The 22,666-nt window shown below is 40.9% G+C and overlaps 1 protein-coding gene across 11 annotated transcripts in view; it reads right to left on the bottom strand.

Moving 5' to 3' along the window:
• Nucleotides 1-22,666, bottom strand: part of LOC141787471 (serine/threonine-protein kinase BRSK2-like) — a 136,295-nt gene that overhangs the window by 25,051 nt on the left and 88,578 nt on the right. For 5 of the 11 annotated variants that reach the window (XM_074665890.1, XM_074665895.1, XM_074665896.1 and 2 more), the window contains exons 3-13: nucleotides 22,019-22,104; nucleotides 20,050-20,190; nucleotides 17,892-18,008; nucleotides 13,246-13,279; nucleotides 12,589-12,657; nucleotides 10,478-10,624; nucleotides 9,852-9,883; nucleotides 9,346-9,510; nucleotides 9,004-9,101; nucleotides 8,737-8,890; nucleotides 3,333-3,392 (exon numbers count right to left, since the gene is read on the bottom strand). In XM_074665890.1, the coding sequence (XP_074521991.1) occupies nucleotides 3,333-3,392; nucleotides 8,737-8,890; nucleotides 9,004-9,101; nucleotides 9,346-9,510; nucleotides 9,852-9,883; nucleotides 10,478-10,624; nucleotides 12,589-12,657; nucleotides 13,246-13,279; nucleotides 17,892-18,008; nucleotides 20,050-20,190; nucleotides 22,019-22,104 (1,103 nt within the window). The remainder of the gene's footprint in view (nucleotides 1-3,332; nucleotides 3,393-8,736; nucleotides 8,891-9,003; nucleotides 9,102-9,345; nucleotides 9,511-9,851; nucleotides 9,884-10,477; nucleotides 10,625-12,588; nucleotides 12,658-13,245; nucleotides 13,280-17,891; nucleotides 18,009-20,049; nucleotides 20,191-22,018; nucleotides 22,105-22,666) is intronic. The other 6 variants (XM_074665891.1, XM_074665897.1, XM_074665892.1 and 3 more) reach the window with 3 other exon arrangements.

The following is a 22,666-nucleotide window of genomic DNA, read 5'->3' on the forward strand; positions in this document are numbered from 1 at the left end:
CATTTTTTCTTGCAGTGATTGTGATTGTAGTGATTTCTGGTCTGAGGGAACACAGGGCTGACCCTGACTTATTATTCAAATTTGTTTTCTGCACCTAAGATTTTAAGTGAAGTCAACACAAGTTCTCATATTCAATTACTTTCTTTTTAAGGCAACAGGTTTAATTTTTTTTAAATGTAAAATTAACTTAGCTTAGCTTATTGTGTTTGGAATTAGTTGTATGCGAAACAAAGCTTTGCAATTTCAATGATTAGTGTGAAGTTTAAATAGGAGTTCTTCAACCTGTGCATGAATATATCCTCATGGACCACAAGTATGTCTCAGTGAACTGTATCTGAATCTAGTGAACATGAATAAAGTTTAGGTTTCTTAAAATTTGAAGAATAAATAGATTTGAATGTTCAAGGAAGATACAACTCAAATTTAAATCATGATGTGCAAATTCAGTTTCCAGTGGCACATATCAGCTCATAACAGTTTTTGGAATATTAATAAGAGTAATACGAGGAAGTATTTTGGGCTAAACTTTGTTTAAATGTTCAAATAATTTAATCTGCCTCACTTTGTTTGATGCATTGAGACTTTGCACAAACTGGTGAACACAACATGTAATCTGTGAATCTGGACTGGGAGTAACATAGTTCAGTTAAAACCAATAAAAAAACTTTTCTTTAGTGCAGAATGGATCAAGACGCATCCTGTAACATCAAACTAGAGACCGGTCTAGGTAGAGGTAGACCAGCAACTCCTGTGAGGTGTGAGATCAAACCTGTTTCTGGTTACACAGATGTGTAACAGTCTAATGAAGTCAAACATTCTTAGTGACAGAGCTAAAAGAGTTGGAGTGTATGTAGGATTCTGTTTGTGAAAAACATGAATTTATGAGTAAATTGTAGAACTAATACCTAATAATACATGAAGTGTGTTTTCTAATCCCCTCGCATTGCTTGATAGAGACTCCAGATTCAAAAGAGAATCCAGTCCAGAGCACAGGAGCTTCTTTTCTAAACCTGCTTGTTTGTCCCTATTCTCTGCCCTGTCGGTCTCTAGTCTCATGTGTGTGCTGATCACAGTCCTCTGTTGTGTGTCTGCTGTGTTAACTAACACTGATGAAGTGCTGAGAAAATGTTCGAGCACACAACGATGCTCCATTAATGACGCTGAGGAGGCTCTCCACGGTGTCACACTTCAGAGAGAGGAGCTCCTATTAACACGCCGCTCATTAACTGTGACACCATCCTGTCCAGAATCAGGAAACCGGTGCCGCCTCGCCTTTGAAATCTGAAAATGAATTCATGTTTCAGAGCCGGTGCTGTGTGTGAGAGGGAGGGGGGCAGGCAACAACCTTCATTTTATGGATCTCCCCAATTAGATGATGAGGGAGATAAAGGGCTATTCAGAGAGCGGGAAAGCCTCATTTCCATCTCCTGTTTGTGCTCCATCTGCATTCCTGGCAATTAATTTATGCTAATCTCCACCCCGGCTGAGAATACATCGACTAAGTGAGCTTTCCTGTGCAAGGTCAGCCACACAGGGAGGCCAGAGACAGTACAAACAACAAATATTAACCCACACACAAACACACACACATACACACACACACTGACAATGAGGAGCGAAGATGGAGGAGGAGAAAGAAGAGGGGGAGCAAGAAACAGAAAAGTTGACCTAAAAATTCTCTCTGCCCCGGAGGGCTGAGGGGAAGGAGGAGAGGCTGCAGAGAGGAGAGTGTGCTATTTTTCTGATTTCACAGAGATGAAGATATGCGGCATCTCCTCTCTCAGAGCAAACACACCAAAACTACCATGGCTCCTCATTTCTACCACTACAGAATGTTAATAATAACAAACATACTAAATCAACCCCTCTGCCATCATTCACCGCATCCGTGGCCCAAAAAGGGGCTAAACTTGAGTATTACAATCTAAAGTGGCACAGATACGCATAAAAAGGTACATTTATTTACTTATATTTTGAACTTGTGCATTTGGATCTTTTTTTTTTGTTTTTTTTTTTTTTACATTTTTAGGAGTTTAAATGAATAATAGATACAAACATTTCAGTGGCTTGCATCAGCCAGCAGCCACAGATCAGGCTGTAATGGCTGCAAGTTTAATCCTTCACGACAAAAATCAAAGTACGTCCGTTAAAAGTTTGTGTTTAAGGCTCAGATTGTTTTTCTCAGTGTCTGACAACTTCACAGAGAGGATATCTACAAAGAAAAACATTCGTGTGAGACCGAAGGATGATTTATTTACCCAAAAAACAGCTGTTGCATCACGCTCTTCAAAGCATCCGGAGTCCATTAAAAAAAAGACTGTTTTTTACAAGTGAGAAAATAAAAGTTCCTGGCTTACTTCTGCTTTTGTTTGTTTCTGTTTATTCTTCTTATTTGTGACCCAGATGTTTTGGAAGGTTACTCTAAACAACAAGTATCCATCCACTTTGAGTGGAAGGATTTTGATTGGGCAGAAGAATTGCTTTGGATGATGTGCCACTTTTTGTTTTTTGAAGCTGGATATCAAATTCAGACCAAGGATGCCTCAAAGCTTTTTAAGAGGACTTTATTATTTCATTTGTAGGGCTCCAAAGTGAACAAGCAAGATCCAAAAGCAGCCTATGGTATGCCATTGATCGATCAGCAACTCATGCCAATCCCAAAGTGACTTATGACAATCCTAAAGCAATTTATGGCAATCCCTCAGTGACTCATGGCAATCCCTCATCAACTCATACCCTTAGTGACTCATTGCAATTACTCTGCAACTACTACGATAATCTCTCAGTCACTCATGGCAATTCCTCAGTCCCTCAGCCTCATAGTTGCAAAGGGAATGGCACCAACCCCTAAACGACTGGCACAAGTCACTGATCGATAGGCACAAGTCACTGAAGGATTGCTAAGAGTCACTGATCAAATGTCATGAGTCACAAATCAATTGCCATGAGTCACTGTAGGATTGTCACAAGTCACTGAGGGATTGGCACAAGTCAAAAGGGAATGACACAAATTACTGTGTGATTGGTATGATTAGCTGGCCCTGCTGCAGGTTTGTGCCCTTAAAAGAAGGTAAATAGATCTCTAATTTGGCATTTTTATATTAGCTTTGTTCAGTTATTGAGGTGTTTATTTTTCACGAGAGAATTTAAAAAGTAAGGATATCTACAGCAGATGTGGGACATTAAAAAGTGAAAGACATTTAAAGGTGTGCTAATAAAAATTAGGAGTGAATGTTAGAAAACTGGACCAATGGATGGTAAAAACAGGACACAACATGGATGTGACTGGACAAACAAACGGAGGACATACGACGATCGGAGCCGACCAATACCTTTCTTCCTTGCTGCAGTTAGCGTTTGTGATATCCAAGCTTTTACTGAAAACAGATTTGCTAAAAGGGGGCAGACAGAAAAACCAAGAGACAGACAGAAAGGCAGTCACATAAGGGGAATCCTAAAGTTTAGCATGCAGTTATACAAAAGAACAACACAGAACTTATGAGAACTTAGCACTTTAACATGAAGAAATAAAATCACAGTGAAATAAAGACAAACATAAAAACTCAAAGCATGCAGAGACTGATCAGAGGACAAAACTCAGGAGGAGGAAGACGTTCATGGATCATGCTGCAGTCAGCGGGACATTCAACACGCTCCCTCTCTGTGCAGAAAACATTAAACCAACGACACATTCAGCAGAAGGTCACCAGTTAACAGGGTCAGTCCTTAATCTGAAACCTTAGCCCACGGTTGGAGTGTTGGTTCTCACAACCCACCATGCAACAAGCAGAGATCCTGATGCTGCTAACAGCTCACAAACTCATCAAGAAGAATGCAGCAAACACCAGTTCTGTTGCACGTCATCAGAAATGCTTGTGCAACTTGCGGTTGGGGACTTTATTGAGAATTGCTCTTTCGCATCTACATCCTCAAATCATACACAGTTGAAAACCTCTCTCACACCTGAGTAAAACGCTTTCACATTTACAGCTTTTTTAGTTTTGTACATGAGACAGCATTTCTGAATAACGACCCTGAATGGCCCCTCATAAACCGTGGCATTTAAATGTTCAATTTGTTGTTTAATGAAAGTTTAATAAACGACCAATAGTGAACGAAAAGTTCATGTAGCTATTTTCTTATCTTCGCAATGTATTTCTTTATTAAGGTTCTTACTAGTCCCTATATGTAATGCAACACAATTACTAGACAGTGTTAGAGGTAGGGATGGGTACCTTCACATTTGAAACAATATGGTACCTGGCAATCAGTATCGGTACTTAATGGTATCAAATTTTGGTACTTTTTTGTGTTTATGTGGCAAAAAAATATTAATTTGTGTCATAATAAAATGGTTGGGTTTTTTTTTCCAATTCAAAACATTCATTCTTCAATATATGACCTTGTAATGCTGTGTTCATGTTCAGTATGGAAAATCACCTACTTTTCCACATCCTCCCAGTCACAAGGATGCATTTAGATACCTAAAAATGGTACCTGTAAATTTTACATGAATTGATACCGGGTACTTTTGACAGAATCCGGTACCTATAAAAGTACCTAATTCGGTACCTATCCCTAGTTAAAGGGCATCTGAAACTCAGAACTTGAGAAAAACAAAGATTTCTGTGGCACCAATGAGTTCTGCAAGGAACTTCTACAAAATAGTGAATGAAAAAATAGGTTTCATGAAAATTTAACACACAAAATAGCTCATATCTGTGCATATAACCCATCTAAAAAGCATATCTACAACAACTTGTGGAGTCATTTCTGCCAGCAGGAGGGGCAAGGAACTATTCCAATAATATGCCATTGCTTGTGGTTCTCAGCCCTAGCTAGCTAGATGGTGTGAAGTTGCAAAGTAAAATGAGTTTTCTTTTTGCTGAATCAACTCCATCTAAACATATGTGGAGAAAAACAACAATCAAAATGGTGTTGGCACAAATGTGACCAAAAGGAGAGGAGAAGCTCCTTTCAACGTGGTTAACTTTGTGACATTGTTTTCTTCAAAGACAAAAAGTTAGGGATAAAATAAGTTCTCTTAAAGTCACACAGGGGTTATAAACCTATGCGGAGAAATAGTCCCTGACTTTTCAGCTGCATCATAAAGCAGATCTACTGTTTATGTACAAGCAGGCACCTTCAAGGAGCTGCTAAAGTTTGGAGAGTCTGATGGGCCGTTAACTTGAAGGAGGAGTCAGTCAGAGGACAAATTTCACTTTAAAAGGCTCATTCTGTGTTTTTAATCAGTTTAACTTGATGTTTTCAGACAGCAGCCTGTCTACATCTCCCAGATGTCTAATCTGTGCAAGCTAATTATTCTCTCTGAATGGATGTCGACGCTCACTCGTGGAAATGACGATCAACAAACTGAGTTTCTGTCGGAGCCTCAGGTCCACATACCACCCTGACTTTCATGTGAGTTTGAGCTCCTCTGCTCTGCTCAGCTCTGCTCAACGTGACCCTCAGAGGGAAATTTATGTGGAATGACTTCATCTCACTTTTTAATGATAAACTTTATGAAGGGTGTCAGAGTAGATTTTTTAGCTTCACTGACCTCTCAACGACCGCTGAGACTCAGATGGGCTTAAATGTTTTAACTGGTTGTGTGTATGCTTCATTAACAAGCTCTCGGGTCAATTTTGGAACAATTTAACATAAATATTACACAAAAAAGTCAGGATAAAAGGAATATTGTCTTTTAATACTTGGTCCCAGATAGTAATCAACGTCAAACTGAACTTTTTCTGTGAGATCTTTGATCAAAGAAGCTTCTGCAGGTAATGCAAGATAAAACTGTGTCAGCTTTTAATGAATTTTGCAGCTCCTGCTCCATCACTTGAAAGATAAAATCAGACTTTATTGTAGTTTAAACATGATAGCAAAAAACCTGCCTCTTTTTGATTCATTCATTGTTCTTTTGAGCTTTTTTAACATTATCTTTTTCTGAAACAATCATCTTTTATCTGCTGGGTTAACTTGATTCCTCCTCTTCTGTTTATTGTGCAGAAGCTGAACAGCTTAAAAGCCAATTTAGAGATGTATTACTGCCACTAACTGTACTTTAGAGGAGGAGACAGGGAAATAAAAGAGACAAAACAGCTTTTCAACTACTTGCATGATTTAAACAGATCTGTAAAGAATCACATCTTTCTTAGAAATAACATCTCCTTTTGTCTACATACTGCCCCAGAGACAGAGAGAGAGGAGCGTCAGGATGTTGTTACAGCTAACTGTAAAATACTGTGCTGTACATGTTGTGTTGAATGATAGTATAGCAGAGAAACAGTGACTGTAATGACAGCTATTCAGTCTGATTGTTGTGGTTGTGGTTTCAGAGAGAGGCTAAATCAAAATACAGTCATCAGAAGTATTTCTTACAAAGATCAGCTGTGACCGTTTTAGAGGCAGGGGGAAAATAGCATGTTTTCTTGCTGACAGGGACATCAACTGAGAGCGTATACAGGTCTTTGACTGGATAACTAGAGATGAGAAAGAAAATATTTGAGGCGGGAGAGACTGTAAAGGATTATACCTAAAGGGAAACCATGCACCTAGCACTTGGATGAAATCACGGTTTGCATGCGGAATGAACAACATGTTGCATTGTTAAGTTTCAGTTTCTTCTCACTCACTCTGCCCCTCCCCCTCCTTTCTTGCTCTACTGTAAGTGTTGTCATTTAGACTGGTGCAGTGCGATCTTCAATGAGTTTCATCGGATAAATTTCCTCACTTTTAAGAAGTTATGGGAGTTTTGACCCAAGTTTGTGACTCAAATCATGAAAAAATTTCTACAACAGAGAGCAAAGAAGACATGAGTGAACTTCAATTTCTCTAAACACCGGATGCTGTCAGGCTGTCCAAGCTGGAGACGCACAGCCATAAATGCATTGATTACAATTGATTAATTACAGAAAACTCTTAATCTGGTTTGGAGTTGCACTCCAGGCAACACAGAACGTTTCTAAGTGCACGAGTTCCTGGTATGCCAGTAACAGCGATGCACTAGATGACATGCCCCCAAATGTGGAAAGTGCCCGAATGTCAACAGACTGACAACAGACAATATGGGGGACACAGCGTTGCTTGGCTTGGTCGATAGAAAAGTATGTAAAGCATTTTTGGTATCAGTTTCAATTATTACTTGTAGGATGAGAAGCAATGCTTAAGTTTCAGTTTCTCTTCCCGAAAAAAAAACAAATTAAGCTACTGCAGAAGAGAGTCCTTTTGGTATGACCAGTAATGTTCAGGCAGCTGATTTATAGGAGTGAAAGTAAGGTAAAATCATCTCTAGCATTAGATTGTGATATTTTAAGTACTCAGTCATCAATGTTGTAATTTTAATAGACTGACTAAATAAGCCACTGAAGTTTGATAAAGAGTCTCAGAGAACTTGAACTTGTTTTTGGAGTCTTGCGAACATTGCCTGCTTAAAATGCAGTAATGTTCCTTCAAATGAACTTTACATTAACACATTATATTTTAATGAAAATACAAATAGTGATAGTTCATCTGAGTTGAAAGATGCAAGTTTTTGTGTCAAATGTTGATATGAAATTAAAATGGGCTTAATCACAATTAATTGCAAAGTTTCGACTTAATCAGATGAATTATTTGAATCAGGCGCCACCACCAGTTTCTTCATTTTTTTCCCTTGATAATACGTGTCTTTCATATTAATTTTGTAGTTATCCAATGTTAATAATTTACTTGCTAACCTCAAATACTTCATATCTCACTCCACGAAACTCTGTCAGAAATCAGAGCTCAGTCAGGAATTCATACATATCCAGGAAATGAAGCTCACATTCCCTCCCTTCTCGATGATTACTGTCAGCTGCACCTTGTAGCTTAAACGGTGTTCGAGAGTGGCCCCGTAATATTTAGATCTTAAAATACCTCAACAACACTCAGGGGTCAGGTTACACTCTTTCCTGACAGATCCATGAAACTATAGATGGCGAGCTAACCCAAAACCACCCCTCATAGATAGCAACAGATGACCCTTTATCTTATATAAAGTTTCTAAACGTTATTATGTTGATTACAGCACATATGCCTGCAAAAAATAATGTCAAAATGTTTTTACAAAGCAATATGCTCAAAGTTTATAAAGAACAAACTCTGACTTTAGCATCCTCAGACCTCCTACATGCTGTTTGTGCAAACAATCCAAACACCATCTCTGCTAAACTCTTCAGGCTCACAGCGTCTGAAACCAGGATGCTTCATGTCCTCTTTGACCGCATGCTCCATGCACACTTCACACACACAACGCACAAACCCGACAGTCCTGCTCATGCACTTTTCATCTCAGTTATATTCTCAGCCAGAGCTAAGAGCGCACTGTTAGCCTCTGGCAGAGCGGCTGAAACAGGAGCGAACGTCAGGTCTTGTGTGATAAGAACTGAACATCCTGAACGGACAGAGAGAGAAAGGATGTGTGATGTATTTAAGCGCAGTTCTGTGAAGGAGGGGAGGATTTACTGCTGAGGACAGAGCTCAGTGGAGTGAAGAATTGAAGTGAGGTTGTGCTGAGGGCAAACAGACATAGTGAGGGACGTAAATCTGAAGCTAAACCTCCTCTCCTCACAGCTCTGAGATTAAACACATCCTGATTAAACACTGATATCAAACATCTTCAGTTACACTTGAAACAACAGCCGGTGTCCTCCATCGACCCACGTCTGCGTCATGCTCATAAACACACACGTAGAGGTGGACACGTCTTACCTCTGACCATGCGTCGCCATGTCGATGGCTCGTCTCACAGGTACAGGTGACCCTCCCTCAGTGACGCTCAGCACCTCCATGGACTTCCTCTCTGGTCTCCGCTTACCGTGACGGCTCAGCATAGGCGAGTCCACGCGCTTTCTGGGAGGGTCTGCTGAGCGGCACCAGGGGGAAGAGGTCAAAGAGGGAATGACACAAAAACAGTCAGAAACCCAAACAGACTAAAATGGAACATTTAGGAGAAACTGAGCGCCAAGACTTGCATACCGATCTCGGTGCGTGGCGGCAGGTTCTGGTCCTCGTGGCTCGGATACCTCTCCTTGCGGTCCAGCAGCAGGAAGTAGATCATCTTTTCCTGGTTGTCCCTGAAGAGAAAAGACGGTGAGGAAGCTTTACAAAGCTGAGTCCACGTTTTTTAAGAGTGGGACAGTGAGACCCTCCATCATCAAACGACATCTTTAATGGAAAAATTCATCAAACTGACAATTCTGCCGCTGTCTCATATATTTCTCTAACCCCTCATCCCACGCCCCTCTCATCATCTTCCTCTGTAGTTTTATCTCCCCTCTCATCCTTCCCTCCCTCCCTGCGCTCCTCTCCTTCACTCACTCCTCAGACAGCAGGTCTTTGGTCAGTTTCTCCTTGTCTCTGAAGCAGCCCAGTGAGTGCATGCTCTCCAGGACGTCGGGGTCGATCTCCTCGGCTGTGGCCAGCGTTCTGATCGCCACTTTCCTAGGGACGGGTTGCTCGGGCTCTGGCTCGTTCTTTCCAGCTCTGTACCCAAACACAAGCAACTCAATAAAAAGCCATTACACAGTGGGATTTGGGATAAAGAATGCCAGGGAACACCAAAAAAGTTATTAAAAAAGTAAATTTTGTCAACAATATAAGTTGAGATCATTCTGGCAGTGATGCCCCGTCAGATATCAGATCAGTGTCCTGATGTTTCAGCCTCACTTTCAGCTTTCTTACAGTGAAAAGTTCCCTACAGACCTCATCTCTGAGAGGCATCCAGCACAGAGCTTTCTTGGATTTGCATTGTTTTGTGCCCGTCATTAAAACATGGCTGTGCATAAAGACATCAAACACACACAGAACAAGGTGAAAATACTCACAGGTACCACGTATGCTTCTGGATCTGCTCTAACTGTAACAGAAATGACAGGAACATTAAACATCAAAGGTTCATTTGTTGTGAAAAAGACAAATTTGTTGTATGTAGAGGTTTTAAAAAACAGGGTAATTATGATTCATTCAACTTGACTGCCAAACTGATTGGATTAGAAATAATATGGGGTTATTACGGGGTTAGATCTAGTCCAATGAGTGAAAATAAGCTTTAATTTCACACCACTAAAAACTGGCTCCTCAGAGTTCACAGCTGTGTCAGGTAACTTGACTGACCCTTCACAGGCTCCTTCTGATCCAGTAAAGATATGTATCCATGCAGAAGCTACGGCTGAAAGTTCAAGTAACTGCAGACAAGTAAAAGCATCTCATAGCCCCCCTCTGTCTTTTTTTCTAATGTTTCTATTCTGAGCCAAAACAAATCTTTGGCTGGAGATGAGAAGATTTGATGCAGTGAAGAAGCTGCAAAGCCAGTCATGGTGAAATTTAGCTAAATTTAGCCCGAGCTATGCCTGAGGCAGCAGACTGAAGGAATGCAAACTGAGCCAATTGACAGAGGGTTTTAGCCCTCTTGAGATCAAGATGGAGAGGGAGAGTAGAGTGCGGTACTCACCGTGAGCCTCTTGCCAGCGTCCACCTCGATCATCCCTCGTAGAAGGTTCTGACAGTCCGGAGGGATGAAGTGTGGCATGTGGAAAACTCCGAGCTTCACTTTCTCCAACAGATTCCTCAGGTTGTCATCATCAAAGGGCAAGGCGCCCTAAAGGAGAAGAAAACAACTTAGACCACCATTTCATTTCCTCTCTGTGCTGAGGACTGGATTCTAATCAGCCAAAACTCTGGGGTAAAGTACATTTTTACCAATCAGGTCCAAGAATGAGGAAATAATGACAGTTTGCAGCACAGATATGAGAGCAGCCTGAGGACCAAAAAAATCTCTGATACAGACAGAAACATCCTGTTCTGCAATCCAGACACACCCACAGCAAAGGCAGTGAGAGCATCTTTAAGCTTTTGATCTCTACAGAGTCAGTCCAACAAGAGGAGGAAGAGACTATCGTTGCTTAAAGCTCAGACATCTGACTCACTTCTATGTTAAGCTCTGAGGAGGAGAGCTGGATGAGGACAGGACGCCACGTCTGACGCTACCTTCACTTTAAGGCAGGGCTGGCCAACCAGTCAGAGACCAAGAGCCACAAAAATTACCGAGGTACTACAGAGAGCCACGTCACGCACAGGGTTCTACAAACACACTTCCTCTCACACATTAACGAAATGACACAAAATGAAAATCCATACATTTCCAATTTTCAAAGCGAGATTTACTGTGCTTGTGTGTTTAAATTTGTACTAGAGAAGAGAAACTGAAACTTAAGTATCAATCTCTACACCCAAACATTGATCAATACTGATCCCAATGCTGGCATCAGTATATCAGTATTTTAGATTTATCAGCACACTGCTACTTATAACTATGTATCTATTTTTATAAATGGATCGAAGAGCCGCAGACCGAAAGGCAAAGAGCCACATATGGCTCACGAGCCGCAGGTTGGCCACCCCTGCTTTAAAGAGTACAGACTCTGCTCAAGGGTGTATGATTTAACCATTTAGTCAAACTAGCATCTGGCTAAAAGAAGGTTAATTCTTCATGCCAGTCAAAAATTCAAGACAGTCATGAAGTATCCTCATAGATGGAGTAAATAGTGGATTAGTGTTTTCATTGTAAAGGTGGACTTTTAACTATATGCTGCATGGGGATTTGTTGGGTTGTGAAGCCAGCCTCCTGTGGACAACCAGGGTACTGCAGTGTTATACCCAAAAAACTGACTTCATTTACTGCTGCCTGAGAATCCTACACTGTAGACAGGTAAAATCCTGCTTTTCACGGTTAATCTGGACAGGAGGCATTTAGAGGTCTCCAAAGGATCAAAACAGTCACTGGATCATCTTCCTATAGTCCTGTCATCAGCCCATCAGGTGTTCACTTCGAGATAATCTGGATTAGGTCAAGACGAGGACTGTGACATACATCAGTCAGTGAATCGGGGATGATGAGAAAGTTTTTGACACGATGACGGATACAGTGTCTCTTCTCTCCACACACATCCAGGACAGAGCCAGATGGCCGCCAACACTGCGTGTGTAATCAAAAAGCCTAGCGTAGAGATCTGTCCCGCACAATGACTGCACTGATGCTTCATCTTAATCAAGAGGGAGACGTGAGTATGCTCAGAACAGTTCACCACCAAACTCTGATCACTAATGCGTCACTGTTGCTTTAAAAACTGCTGGCACAAGAAGCTTTGGTGACGTGATGTGCATTTTTATGAGTGTGTCACATTAATCTCAGTCAGGAGAAACAATACAACAAAACAGAAGGTAAGAGCTCAAATTTATGTATAAAAGTCTGATGTGCTGGAAGATTATTGTCCACAGAAACTCACATCTTACTTTTGCAGAGTTTTAAAGGACTAGTTCATCTTTTATTATATATTAGTTCTTGTTTACCTTTTCTTTTGACAATAACCTCATAAAACCCACACCAAAAAGCATGCCCCCTGAAGGGTTAAGCACTGTTTTGTAGTATTGTAGATGCAAACACTTCCTGCAGAAACTATTTCAAAATAATGATATATATGATGTCCCACTGTTTCCATTAAGGTTACCAAATAAGGTTTGATGATTTATAGGTCTTGTCTCCCTGCAGCAGCTTTCACTCACCACTAAAAGTGCAAACAGGATGACACCACAGCTCCATGCGTCTGCTTTCCTCCCGTCATACTTCTCCCCCTGGAACACACAGAAAGAGAGAAATCACATCATAAACTCGACCTAAAGTGTCTGCAGCATTCAATCTTTCCCCAACTGCAAATCACCCTGACTGCTCACAGCCTTGGCCGTCTACTTAATGGAAAAATTCACCCGTATATGGATATTTCTGCAATGTGGCATCAGCAATCTGCAGACTGCAGTGCAGGGGTTATTTTGGGATGAAGAATTTGAATTTTCTCCTCATGGTGCACCAAAACTGGCTCCTGTACTGTATGGAAACTGGTTCACCAGCTTCAATATGACTCAACACAGGACGTCATTTCAGTAAACTTAAAAAAAAAAGTGTTTACTCCATAAAAAAAGGGAAGAATCAGTTTGAAATCACAGCTTGGTTTAGGGTTCATTTGGATTATTTCCGGTAATTGGCAATCATGTCTTTGTGTAAAAAGCTTTTTTGTAACTACAAAAAAGAGCAGGAGCAGAAAGGCTAATGTAAGAGAGTGCAGGGAGGACGCGGCCGTGATGTAAGAGCCATTCAGCGGTCAGAGCTGCTTTTTACTGTATGAAAGGCATAAACACAGAGGGACGAGCAGAGAGAGCACTTACCCTGATAACCTCTGGGCAGGCGTAGTGCGGAGATCTGAAAAAAAGAGGCAAAGAGCTGGTTATGGACCCACAGAAGTCTGCACGCAACGCCGCACAACACGAACACACTTTGAGGAAACACGGCCGGCAGCCCCAGCAGAGGGGTGCGTGAGCAGGTGAGTCTGAGGACAAATGGCTCACACAAAGATCTCTGAAGGGACAGAAACCACTTTACAGGAGAACACGGCAAAACACCAAACTTTGATTTTCTGATGGGGGGGTCAGCTCGCTAAGTGAGAGTTACATAAGAAGAAATGGCCTCAGTCCAAACCCATGCTGTGATGGCTCATCCTGTTAAATAACATAAGACATCATACAGCACTTTGTCTACCATGAGTCAGAAGATTAATGCACAAAGGGAGCTTTTACTGGCCGAAACATTTTTAACACGCAGGAATTCTTTACATCAGTTAAAGGAAGGGCAAGGTTGGCACTTTAATGTTATCACATTAAGAAAGGCAAGAAAACTTAGTGTGGCATTAATCCCACACAACTGCTGGTTAAAAATGTTGATTTTTGCAGTTAAATGCATATTAAAGAGCAGCACAAGTCAACAAATGAGTCAAGTTATGGCACACAAAGGAGAACAAACAATGCCCATATGGTTCTCATGTGTTGGCTCCTTGACACTGTTATCACACTCAGTTTTGGTACAGCTCCTCAATGGTGATTTGAGCGTCCTGTTTGATGCCAAGACCCACACGCAGGTCACATGGTTTAAAGCCTTCTACACTACCTGCCTCACTTATTAAAGGCTGGCTTGATGTCCTCTTTTTCTGCAAAGCTAAACCATGATCCAATCCTGACTTGGTTCAGTAGAGTTCCTCCCGTTGTCCTCAGAAGTGGATGGTCTAAGAGGACCATGATCTGGGGTGTACGAACTTTTCCCAAAGAGGGATACATGACATTGTTGGAATGACCAGGGGTCAGCAGCTTTTACTAACATCTTTATTAACCATGAAAACAAAATATGAATGATCTATCCGTTCAATTTTTCTTTGAGTGATTTCTGTAAAAGAGCAATCACTAAAGGCCAATCCCAATCCTACCCGTTAGCTCTTGTTTGACCCCATAGCCCTTTGTATTGTGGGTTCACATATACTGAAGGGATGTCCTAATTCTTCGTAAGGTGAAGGGGAAAGGCTACACAGCCCTTGATATGAAGACAAACCGGGACTTCATTGGACACAAATTCCTCATGATATTGCTATTTTTTATGAAATATATAATCCTTTGCTACTCCACGTAAATATTAGCCATGTTTCGAACTATTAGTTGTATTTTGAAATCGCTTGTTAAAACAACCTAGCTAACCCTGCTATAGCCAAATCTATGTCAGACTAGGGTGACGGATTTACAGCAAACAGACTTCACTATGATGTACTGCATTATATGAGTAATGAGACAGCTAAGCTAGTGTTAAGCTAACTTTACAGTATGCAGGAGCCATATTGTGTAGCTTCTAAATTCTGTAACATTTGCTTTTCATAGCTTATGTAGCTAATGCAGCTCCTGAAGGCAGCTTAGCCATCTAATCATTAATCAAATACAACTCGTTGTGTTTGTCACCCTAATGACATCGGTTTATCTTCACTTTGTAAAAATGTGTTTAGTTGGGAAGTGAATATAGAGTTGCTTTGCCTACAACACAGCCAGCGAGTGACTAGGGTTGATGAAGTAGCAGGAATCGAGTGGTGTCCTGTTTCTTAGGGGTGTGTTGTCACTCCTTCTCCTTGCCCCTCAAAGCAGAGGGTCAAGGAGAAGGGGTAGATGAAGAAGGGGGAGAAAGAGTGACAATTGGGATTGGTCCTAACTGTGCTCAAACATACTTGTGCCTTGGGGCGCTCCATTTACCCATCTATACGCAGCTTCTACATTAGGGGGCGATGTAAGGATTAAATATGTTAAGATGTTTTATGGCAGGATCAGGATCTGGATTTGGTTAGGATTGTTTTTTCATTTTCAGGCTATTTTGACCTCAAACAAAATTTTTAAACCCAAATATTTCAGATCCCACACTCTGAACTATATTAAGCACCACTTTTTGTCTTTTCTGCTCCAAGTCATAACTTTAACCTGGTCTTGTGTCCTCAGTGACATTAAGTACATTGAAAGATGAAAGCTGAAGGTCCTGGGCCTGACCTCTCGTGTTGTGTGTTACTTCTGCTGTACACTCAGAGCCTGTCCTCTGAATACTCCACTTTTGACACACACTCAGTGAAAACACTCGTCTGTGTGTATTAATCACAACAAATGAAGCACAGAGAACGGCTCTTCATATGGTGTTACATACTCAGTGGTACACACACACACAGTCCCAGAGTAAACACACACTCCATCACTGCCTGCATCATACTTAGCTATGCTAATGTATGTACAAGCAGTCAGTCTGAACTGCTCAAACACAGTAAGTGTAATCTCATTAAAGCAGAGCAAATGATCATCCTTCCTGCTGGAGGCGACGTGTCAGCGCTCTTCTCTCACTGACATTTCGTTCGTTTCATTAAGGTCACATGACGCGGAGGAGTCATGGTGTTACTCATGGAGATATTTACAGGATCCATCAGAGCTTCTTCATGAACACGGTCTGATGCACTGAAGGAAGAAGGAGTCATCTGACAGACACATCACTGATTGAATAGAAAACACTAAGAGCAGCCGATAACTCTGTCATCAACATTATAAAACACACATTAATGAGTAACTGTGATAAGTGGCAGTCTGAAAACAAGTTCTAGAGCAACTGGAGTTTAAGTTAGGTTGTTATTCTGACAGCAGAAACAAAGGACCTAAACTAACTAGGAACTAAACCTAGACAGAGGGGGATTTATTCTTCTGAACAGTCAAAACATTATTGAGCATCCAGAAAAACAGTCCAGTGTACTTAGAGGGACGCAGCTGGTGCTTGTTTCTGTCTTTGGTTACTTCTAGAAAAAGACTGTGACAGATCTGAGAGAACCACTGAAGAACCTGAGTCATACAGGAGCACAACAAACAAACCAAATAAAGCAGTGAAACTGATCTCGGTGAGGAATGAACAATGTTTTCATGAATGGAGTCTGGTGGCTTTGGAGAGAATGAGATTGACACAGCTTCTCGATAGAAATATCCAACTTTCAAAATAAAAGTCTGTTCATATGAAGAGGAATCATTTTGGGGTTTGAACAGATCTGAAATGTTCCTTAAATGAGTTTTGTAAGCTTCTGTAAGCGGTAAGAAAAACCTTCTGATTTTACAAAACAGTTGATAAAACTTTTCTGATTTTCTATCTACACAGAAGAGTTTTATGAACTGTGATCTATTTTGTACCTTTTTTTTCTGCAGTTGTAATCTGAAGTCAGGCCCGGACCTTTAAATGGTTACAAGCTTTCAAAATACACTCCAGTCATTGTTGGAGATTCTGGTGATGGTCTGGTTCGCATCTATAGCCCATAAAGGGGCGTCACTGCTGCTTTCAGTCAGTTTGACTATTTAAAAACTGTTAAAAGAGGATATCAGACTAAGGCCTCGTTTAAGTTTTCATTCGAAAACGCTAAAATGCAGTGAAAAAAATCTACATTTACATGGAAACACTGAGAGACTGAAAACGCTGTAGTATGCATGCCAGGCCTGTAGTTGTCGCTATACCTGTCTTGTCCAGAAGCTGCATTTGGGAGATCTCCACCGTAGTAGAGTTGAGTCAATCATTTGGTATATTGGCAAATACTAAGTATAGAAGTGGTTAACATCTTCTAAAAAATCATTAATTGGATTAACAACTCCTTTAGGTGGCTCAAACTGACCTACACAACAGTTCAGTATTGCAGTACTCGAGTCAAGGACTTGGATTTGGGTTGGACTTGTGCACCAATGGCTCAGACTTAGTGCCCAAGCATCGAAAGCATCAGGACTTGGAGGTTAAAGAGGACTGTAGGTAAGGTATATCGGTAAAGGCTGTTTAAACCTTTAAATATGATTTTAAATATACATATTTAGGTCTGGGACTTCAACATGTTAATTAGGATTGATTAATTGCAGTTGGAGCTTGCATCTAAAAAGTATATTTAGTTGAAAAATAAGAGTTAGGGGTTAGTGAGGAAAAAAAAAAAAAACAGAACTGACGGCAAAGTGTACAAGTTGCAAACTGTCAAACATACCCTTCTTTAAGTTTAATATGTTAAAATGACTAAGACATGCAGCAGAAACTTACACTGGAGAAGACAGTTAACATTTTAAAACAGGTCAAAGTTGAATGCTCAGATGGTAAATGCCACTTCACAGAGATTTGCCCAAAAGACCAAGTGAAACTATAAACCTCCAGAGTTACTTTGAAAGGAGCCCAGCGTGTGTATCACAGGAGCAAGATTTTGCTCAGTACCCCCTCATCCTCCTCTTTCTTTCTTTCTTTATGCAGCCTCTCTAAGCCGGCGGAGTGGAGCTGCAGCTCTTCCACATGAGCAGCTCTGTAAAACACTTGTTGGCCTGCAGCAGTTTACTGCGCTGAGTGCGACACTGAAGCAGCCTGCGTCCTGCAGAGTTCTCTGAACCTCACACACTGAAAGATTTCTACTTATGGCCACAGAGAGAGAATTTTTACCAACCACCAACATCAAGCAAACGCCACTCACCCACAGCTGGTCTCCAGCAGACTGTCCCCGACCTGCAGAGACGCCATGCCAAAGTCCGCTATCCTGATGTTGTTCTTCTCATCCAACAACAAGTTCTCGGGCTTCAAATCTCTGTGGCTGGAGAACGACAGGAGAGTAAACAAAAAGCAGAGTTTAAAATCATCATCTGACATTAAAGAGGAGATGCAGTGGGTCTTTACATCTGGGACAGGCTTGTTTTTAGTATTTTGTTTGCTGCTGTTGAAGAAGAATCCTTTTGGAAAAGAAGACGGTGAATATTCCTGCTTGCTGGTTGCAACTTTGGAAATTTTGGGGAATAGCTCCTGCAAATTTCTCCTAACTTTAGGGAGCATACATGTCAGGGAGAAGTACACTGTAAAAAACTGAAATCTTATTAAGTGTTTTTGTCTTATTTTGAGTAGAAAATGCCTTTTATGAGCCAATATGAGCCAAAATCACCTGACCAATCCAGAAAATGTCTTATTTCAAGTTATTTAAAGACACAAATGAGGTCTGAATTAAAGATAAGACTTTATTCTAGTTTCAAACATTTTTTTTTCTTATGTCATCGGCTGATTTTTTTTAACTTATTACAAGCAATTCAGACCTAATTTTTATTCTTTAAATAACTTAAAACAAGACATTTTTCTGGACTAGTCAGGTAAATGTGGCCCATATTACATCTAAAAAGACAGTTTTACCTAAAATAAGACAAAAATACTTGTTAAGATTTTTTTTTTTTTTCACAGTGTAACCTTACTTGCCCTGCATCTTTTACATCAATGTCCACCTAGCTTTTTGCACCACCAAAAAAACATGTGGGCACATTTTTAATGCTCTACTTTCTAGAAATGGAGTGTAGTAGGCTTGAATCCTACAAACTCTCACAACACAAGTATTTCCTCTGTCAGCAAAGATACTAAAACAGGAAGTCCAATCAGGTCTGAATCAAATGAAACCAGCAGATGGGAGCTGGATTCTGGTGGAGGATCTCTGCTTCATGCAGGAAACTGAATTAAACGGGTCCTTCAAAGCTAAACTCTGGATGCAAAGTCAGAGCCTGAGCCCCTTTGATGTGCAGACGCTCTCAGATGCACACACAGCGTTTCAGCCACGCGTTGAGGAACTAAAGGTGCTCTCAGAGATGAAAAGAGATCAAGGGGGAGCCAGACCCTCTGCAGACGCCTCCGGCTGCAGCTGAAGAGGAAGGAGGCTGAAGAGGAGGCAGAAAGCCTGTTGTTGGATAATCCAAAGTGAGTTACACTCCAGTGCTTCTAGGAATACGAAAAAAAACTATCATGTGTGCTGCCTAAGAGCTCTGACAGTTTCCTTTTTATAGTGAATTTATTTCACACCACGGAGGATTTCTCCTCACCCTGCTGCAAATTAAAGGCTGGGAAGATTACTTTAATATGAAGAGGAAATAAAGTGTGGATAAAAGTGAGAGTAGTTCCTCTTGATAGGAGGTAAAGCTGATGTCTGGGAAGACAGGGATGGGACTAGATTTACTGTTTCTACTGCATGAGTTGGGATTTTGGACATTTTGGGGAAAAGCACCATGCCAGAGGACGTTAGATGGCTTGTAGAGAGTGACACGGGAGTGGATTTTCACTCCTGTCCCATCTCACAGAAAAAAATCCTGTTCCGTCCCAATCCTGGAGCAAAGCAAAGAAAAAGTCTGTCTAGTCCCACTCCTGTACCACTCCCATTTTTTCCCCTTCGTTTAATCTTTAGGCAATACGTTGACTTTGATTAGATTTTCTTTCCTATTCTTTTTTAGATTACTGTTGGCTTCTGGGAGGTGTAGTTCTTTTCACTTGCATTAGAATGTAGGCTTATTGGAAAGAAACTAAAAAATGGCAGCGCATGTCACATATTACATTTTATCTTCCTGATTGGTTCCTTCTCCCATCTGCTCCCGTTAACTTTTTATCCTGTACCGTCCCAATCCCGTGATAAATAGTTAAGTTGACTCCCATCCCACAAGAATCCCGTGCCCTGTGGGATTCCCAAAAAAATGTCAGCCTCTAATGGCTACACTGAGCTCACCCCGTCTTCTCAACTCCTTGTAACAACAGATGTGACAGAAAAACCTAAAATACAAGGGTGAAAAATCAGCTTTATGTTTTCTTTCCCCAGAATCTTAGGAGAAGCTCACCATATGGAGTGGCTGTGGCAGAAGTCCAGTGCTGAGATGATCTGTCTGAAGAACTTTCTGGCCTCTTTAGGTGTTAACCTTCCCTTTTTCACCAGGTAGTCGAAGAGCTCGCCTCCAGATACGTGCTCTAGCACCAGATACCTGCACAGACCAAAAGAAGAAACAGGTCAGAATTGAGTTTTATGCAAATATCTTAAAATCTTCAACTTCATTCTCCCGCTCAATGACAGAAAGATAAATACAATAACTCATAAACCACAGTGTTGGTTTGACATAATGAAATGACCAAACGGGCACACTCTGAAGAAGACTTCCCAGCAGTTTTCTCTATGTCTGTGCTTTCACATGTTTTATCTCTGTCTTCTGTTCATTTGTCTCATTGTTGATCCTCGCCGCGTATCACCACCTCCTCCTCCTGGAGACCGCCTCCCCCACAGCCTGATTTATTAGCAGATTAAGAGATCTGCTCAAGCGTTGACTTGTCGGAGCTATTTAAATTACAAACGTGTTTGCTGGTGATTTGTGACTGTGAGATTTTCTGCTGAAAACCGTTTGGATCTACGACGAGCGACCCCCGCAACATTAAGAAAACAAATTCCTGCTCCGTGTGATGGCGCTGCCTTTATCAATTATTGAACAGCGCATTAAGCCGTGCCACTGGAGCAAAGCCCTCACATGCAGTAGATTAATGTACACAACAAAACGCGGATATACATTAAAGCAGGGGGTTACAGGGGGCGGATAAGAGGAGGGGACCCATAAAATATTACACGCTTTAATAAAATTCCAGAGCGCAACCTGCAGCACTGTTGAAAGGTGAGAAAATGAATGCTAAATTGTTCTGGATGGTTCTTATTTTTATGTCTTATCTTTTCCTAATTTGCCATTCCTTAAAGCGAAACAAAGATGAAATTTCCCTTGTGTTTCAGGTTTATGAAGTAAAAATAAAGCTTATTTTTATTTTTCAGGTTTTAAAGGTGATCACAAAACATCTTTTTTAGTTTATAGGAAACTGAGCTTAAAGAGGGGGTATTCTGCTTTCTCATGTTTTAAACATGAAACAGTGCTGGATGTTCAAACTAAACGTGCAGAATTTCAACCTGCTTAAAACTGGGAACGTTCAATACCACTTTTTTCAGACTGATACTAGTACGAGCACTCCCTTTTGAGTACTCACTGATACTGAGTATCAATAACATTAGTTCTTTTGATACATACAATTTCAATTAACAGTGACATATACGTCCAAATAAAGAAAGCACAGTCACTCTGCTGTTAAGTTCAAAATAAAACACACAAAAAAATATTTTAATTTATATATTTTTTTAATAAATTAACAAAAGTGCAAAAAATGTAAGAAAAAAACCAAAATCTGCCAGAGTTTTAGTATTTTTTTTGTATTTTTTAAATAACTTGAAGTGCACAATAAAACAGTTCAACTGTTAACTCTCTGGTTCATTCATATTGTTTGAACAGGACCTGGTTCACATTTGTCGTGCTGTGAAACCACAGCAATGTTCTGCCAACTACTGGTGAGGAGGACTTACTTAACGCAAGATTTTTTTGCATTGAATATCGGCCCAATACTGATATTGCACGAGATTTTAACAAAATCTTCTCAAGACTTGCAGAATGATAAGATCATCACAAAAGGGTCTCCTAACTGGCTCATGAAATATTGGAGGGACAAGGGCCTCAAACACCAAATTCTGCTTATAGCTCTGCCCCCTAACAGGTCTCTAAAGGGCTGACCAATCAGAGAGAAAAGGGTCTGTGGAGCGGCTACTCTTAAAGAAACAGCCCATAAAACGAGGTGTCTGACAGAGGCTGAAAAAAGAGTTTCCCAAAACAGCAGAGTGGAAAAAAATCAGGATTAAAAGAGTAAAAAGAAACAATACCACTAGTTTTCTGCTAAGAATGTGAGGTTGATTTACTACAATCAGCAGAAGAAGAGGATGAATGTACTCACAGGTATTTCTTGTTTTCGTAGACGTCATGCAGCTTTAAAACGTGGGGATGCTCTATGAGTTTCAGGATGGCTATCTCCCGTTCCACCTGCAGAGACACACAAGGAGGAGAAAATGAGTCACACCTGGAAGCAGAGTCTGGTGTTAATGAGACGGACATTACGGGCTTGTTTTACTGGGCTCAGACCAGAACCAGCAGGCTGCTCCTCGCTCACACAGACACACAGGAACAAGCAATTTATTTATCACACCATGAGGCTCCTGGGGTTGGTCTACACAGAAGAGCATGCTGAAGCAAAAAGTAAGACAGCTGATTCCGATCATTTCTGAGTGTTTACACATTGCTTCATATAATTTATAGATTTATACATTCAGGAGGAGACCACAGGGACTGGGTGACACAAACAGAGAAAGTCAGGGAGTGTGGAGTAACAGGCTGAGACACAGCTGGTTTGCGCTGATGTTAACATAATATGAAACAACACCAGACTTGTATGACAACAAGTCCCTATTCCTGTCACAGAGCAGGATACCATCCGTTCCCCTGCTGGCTGAGTCCAGCAGCAGCTGCAGGTCGGTGTCATGAAGTGAAACAGTCTCATGAAGAGTAAGATGTCTGGACGTACAGATGCTGCCCATAGCTGTGTCAG

The sequence above is a fragment of the Halichoeres trimaculatus genome, unplaced genomic scaffold (assembly GCF_033239565.1).
Source record: "Halichoeres trimaculatus isolate MK-OKI-2021-1 unplaced genomic scaffold, fHalTri1.1 fHalTri1_scaffold_3, whole genome shotgun sequence".
NCBI lineage: Eukaryota > Metazoa > Chordata > Actinopteri > Labriformes > Labridae > Halichoeres > Halichoeres trimaculatus.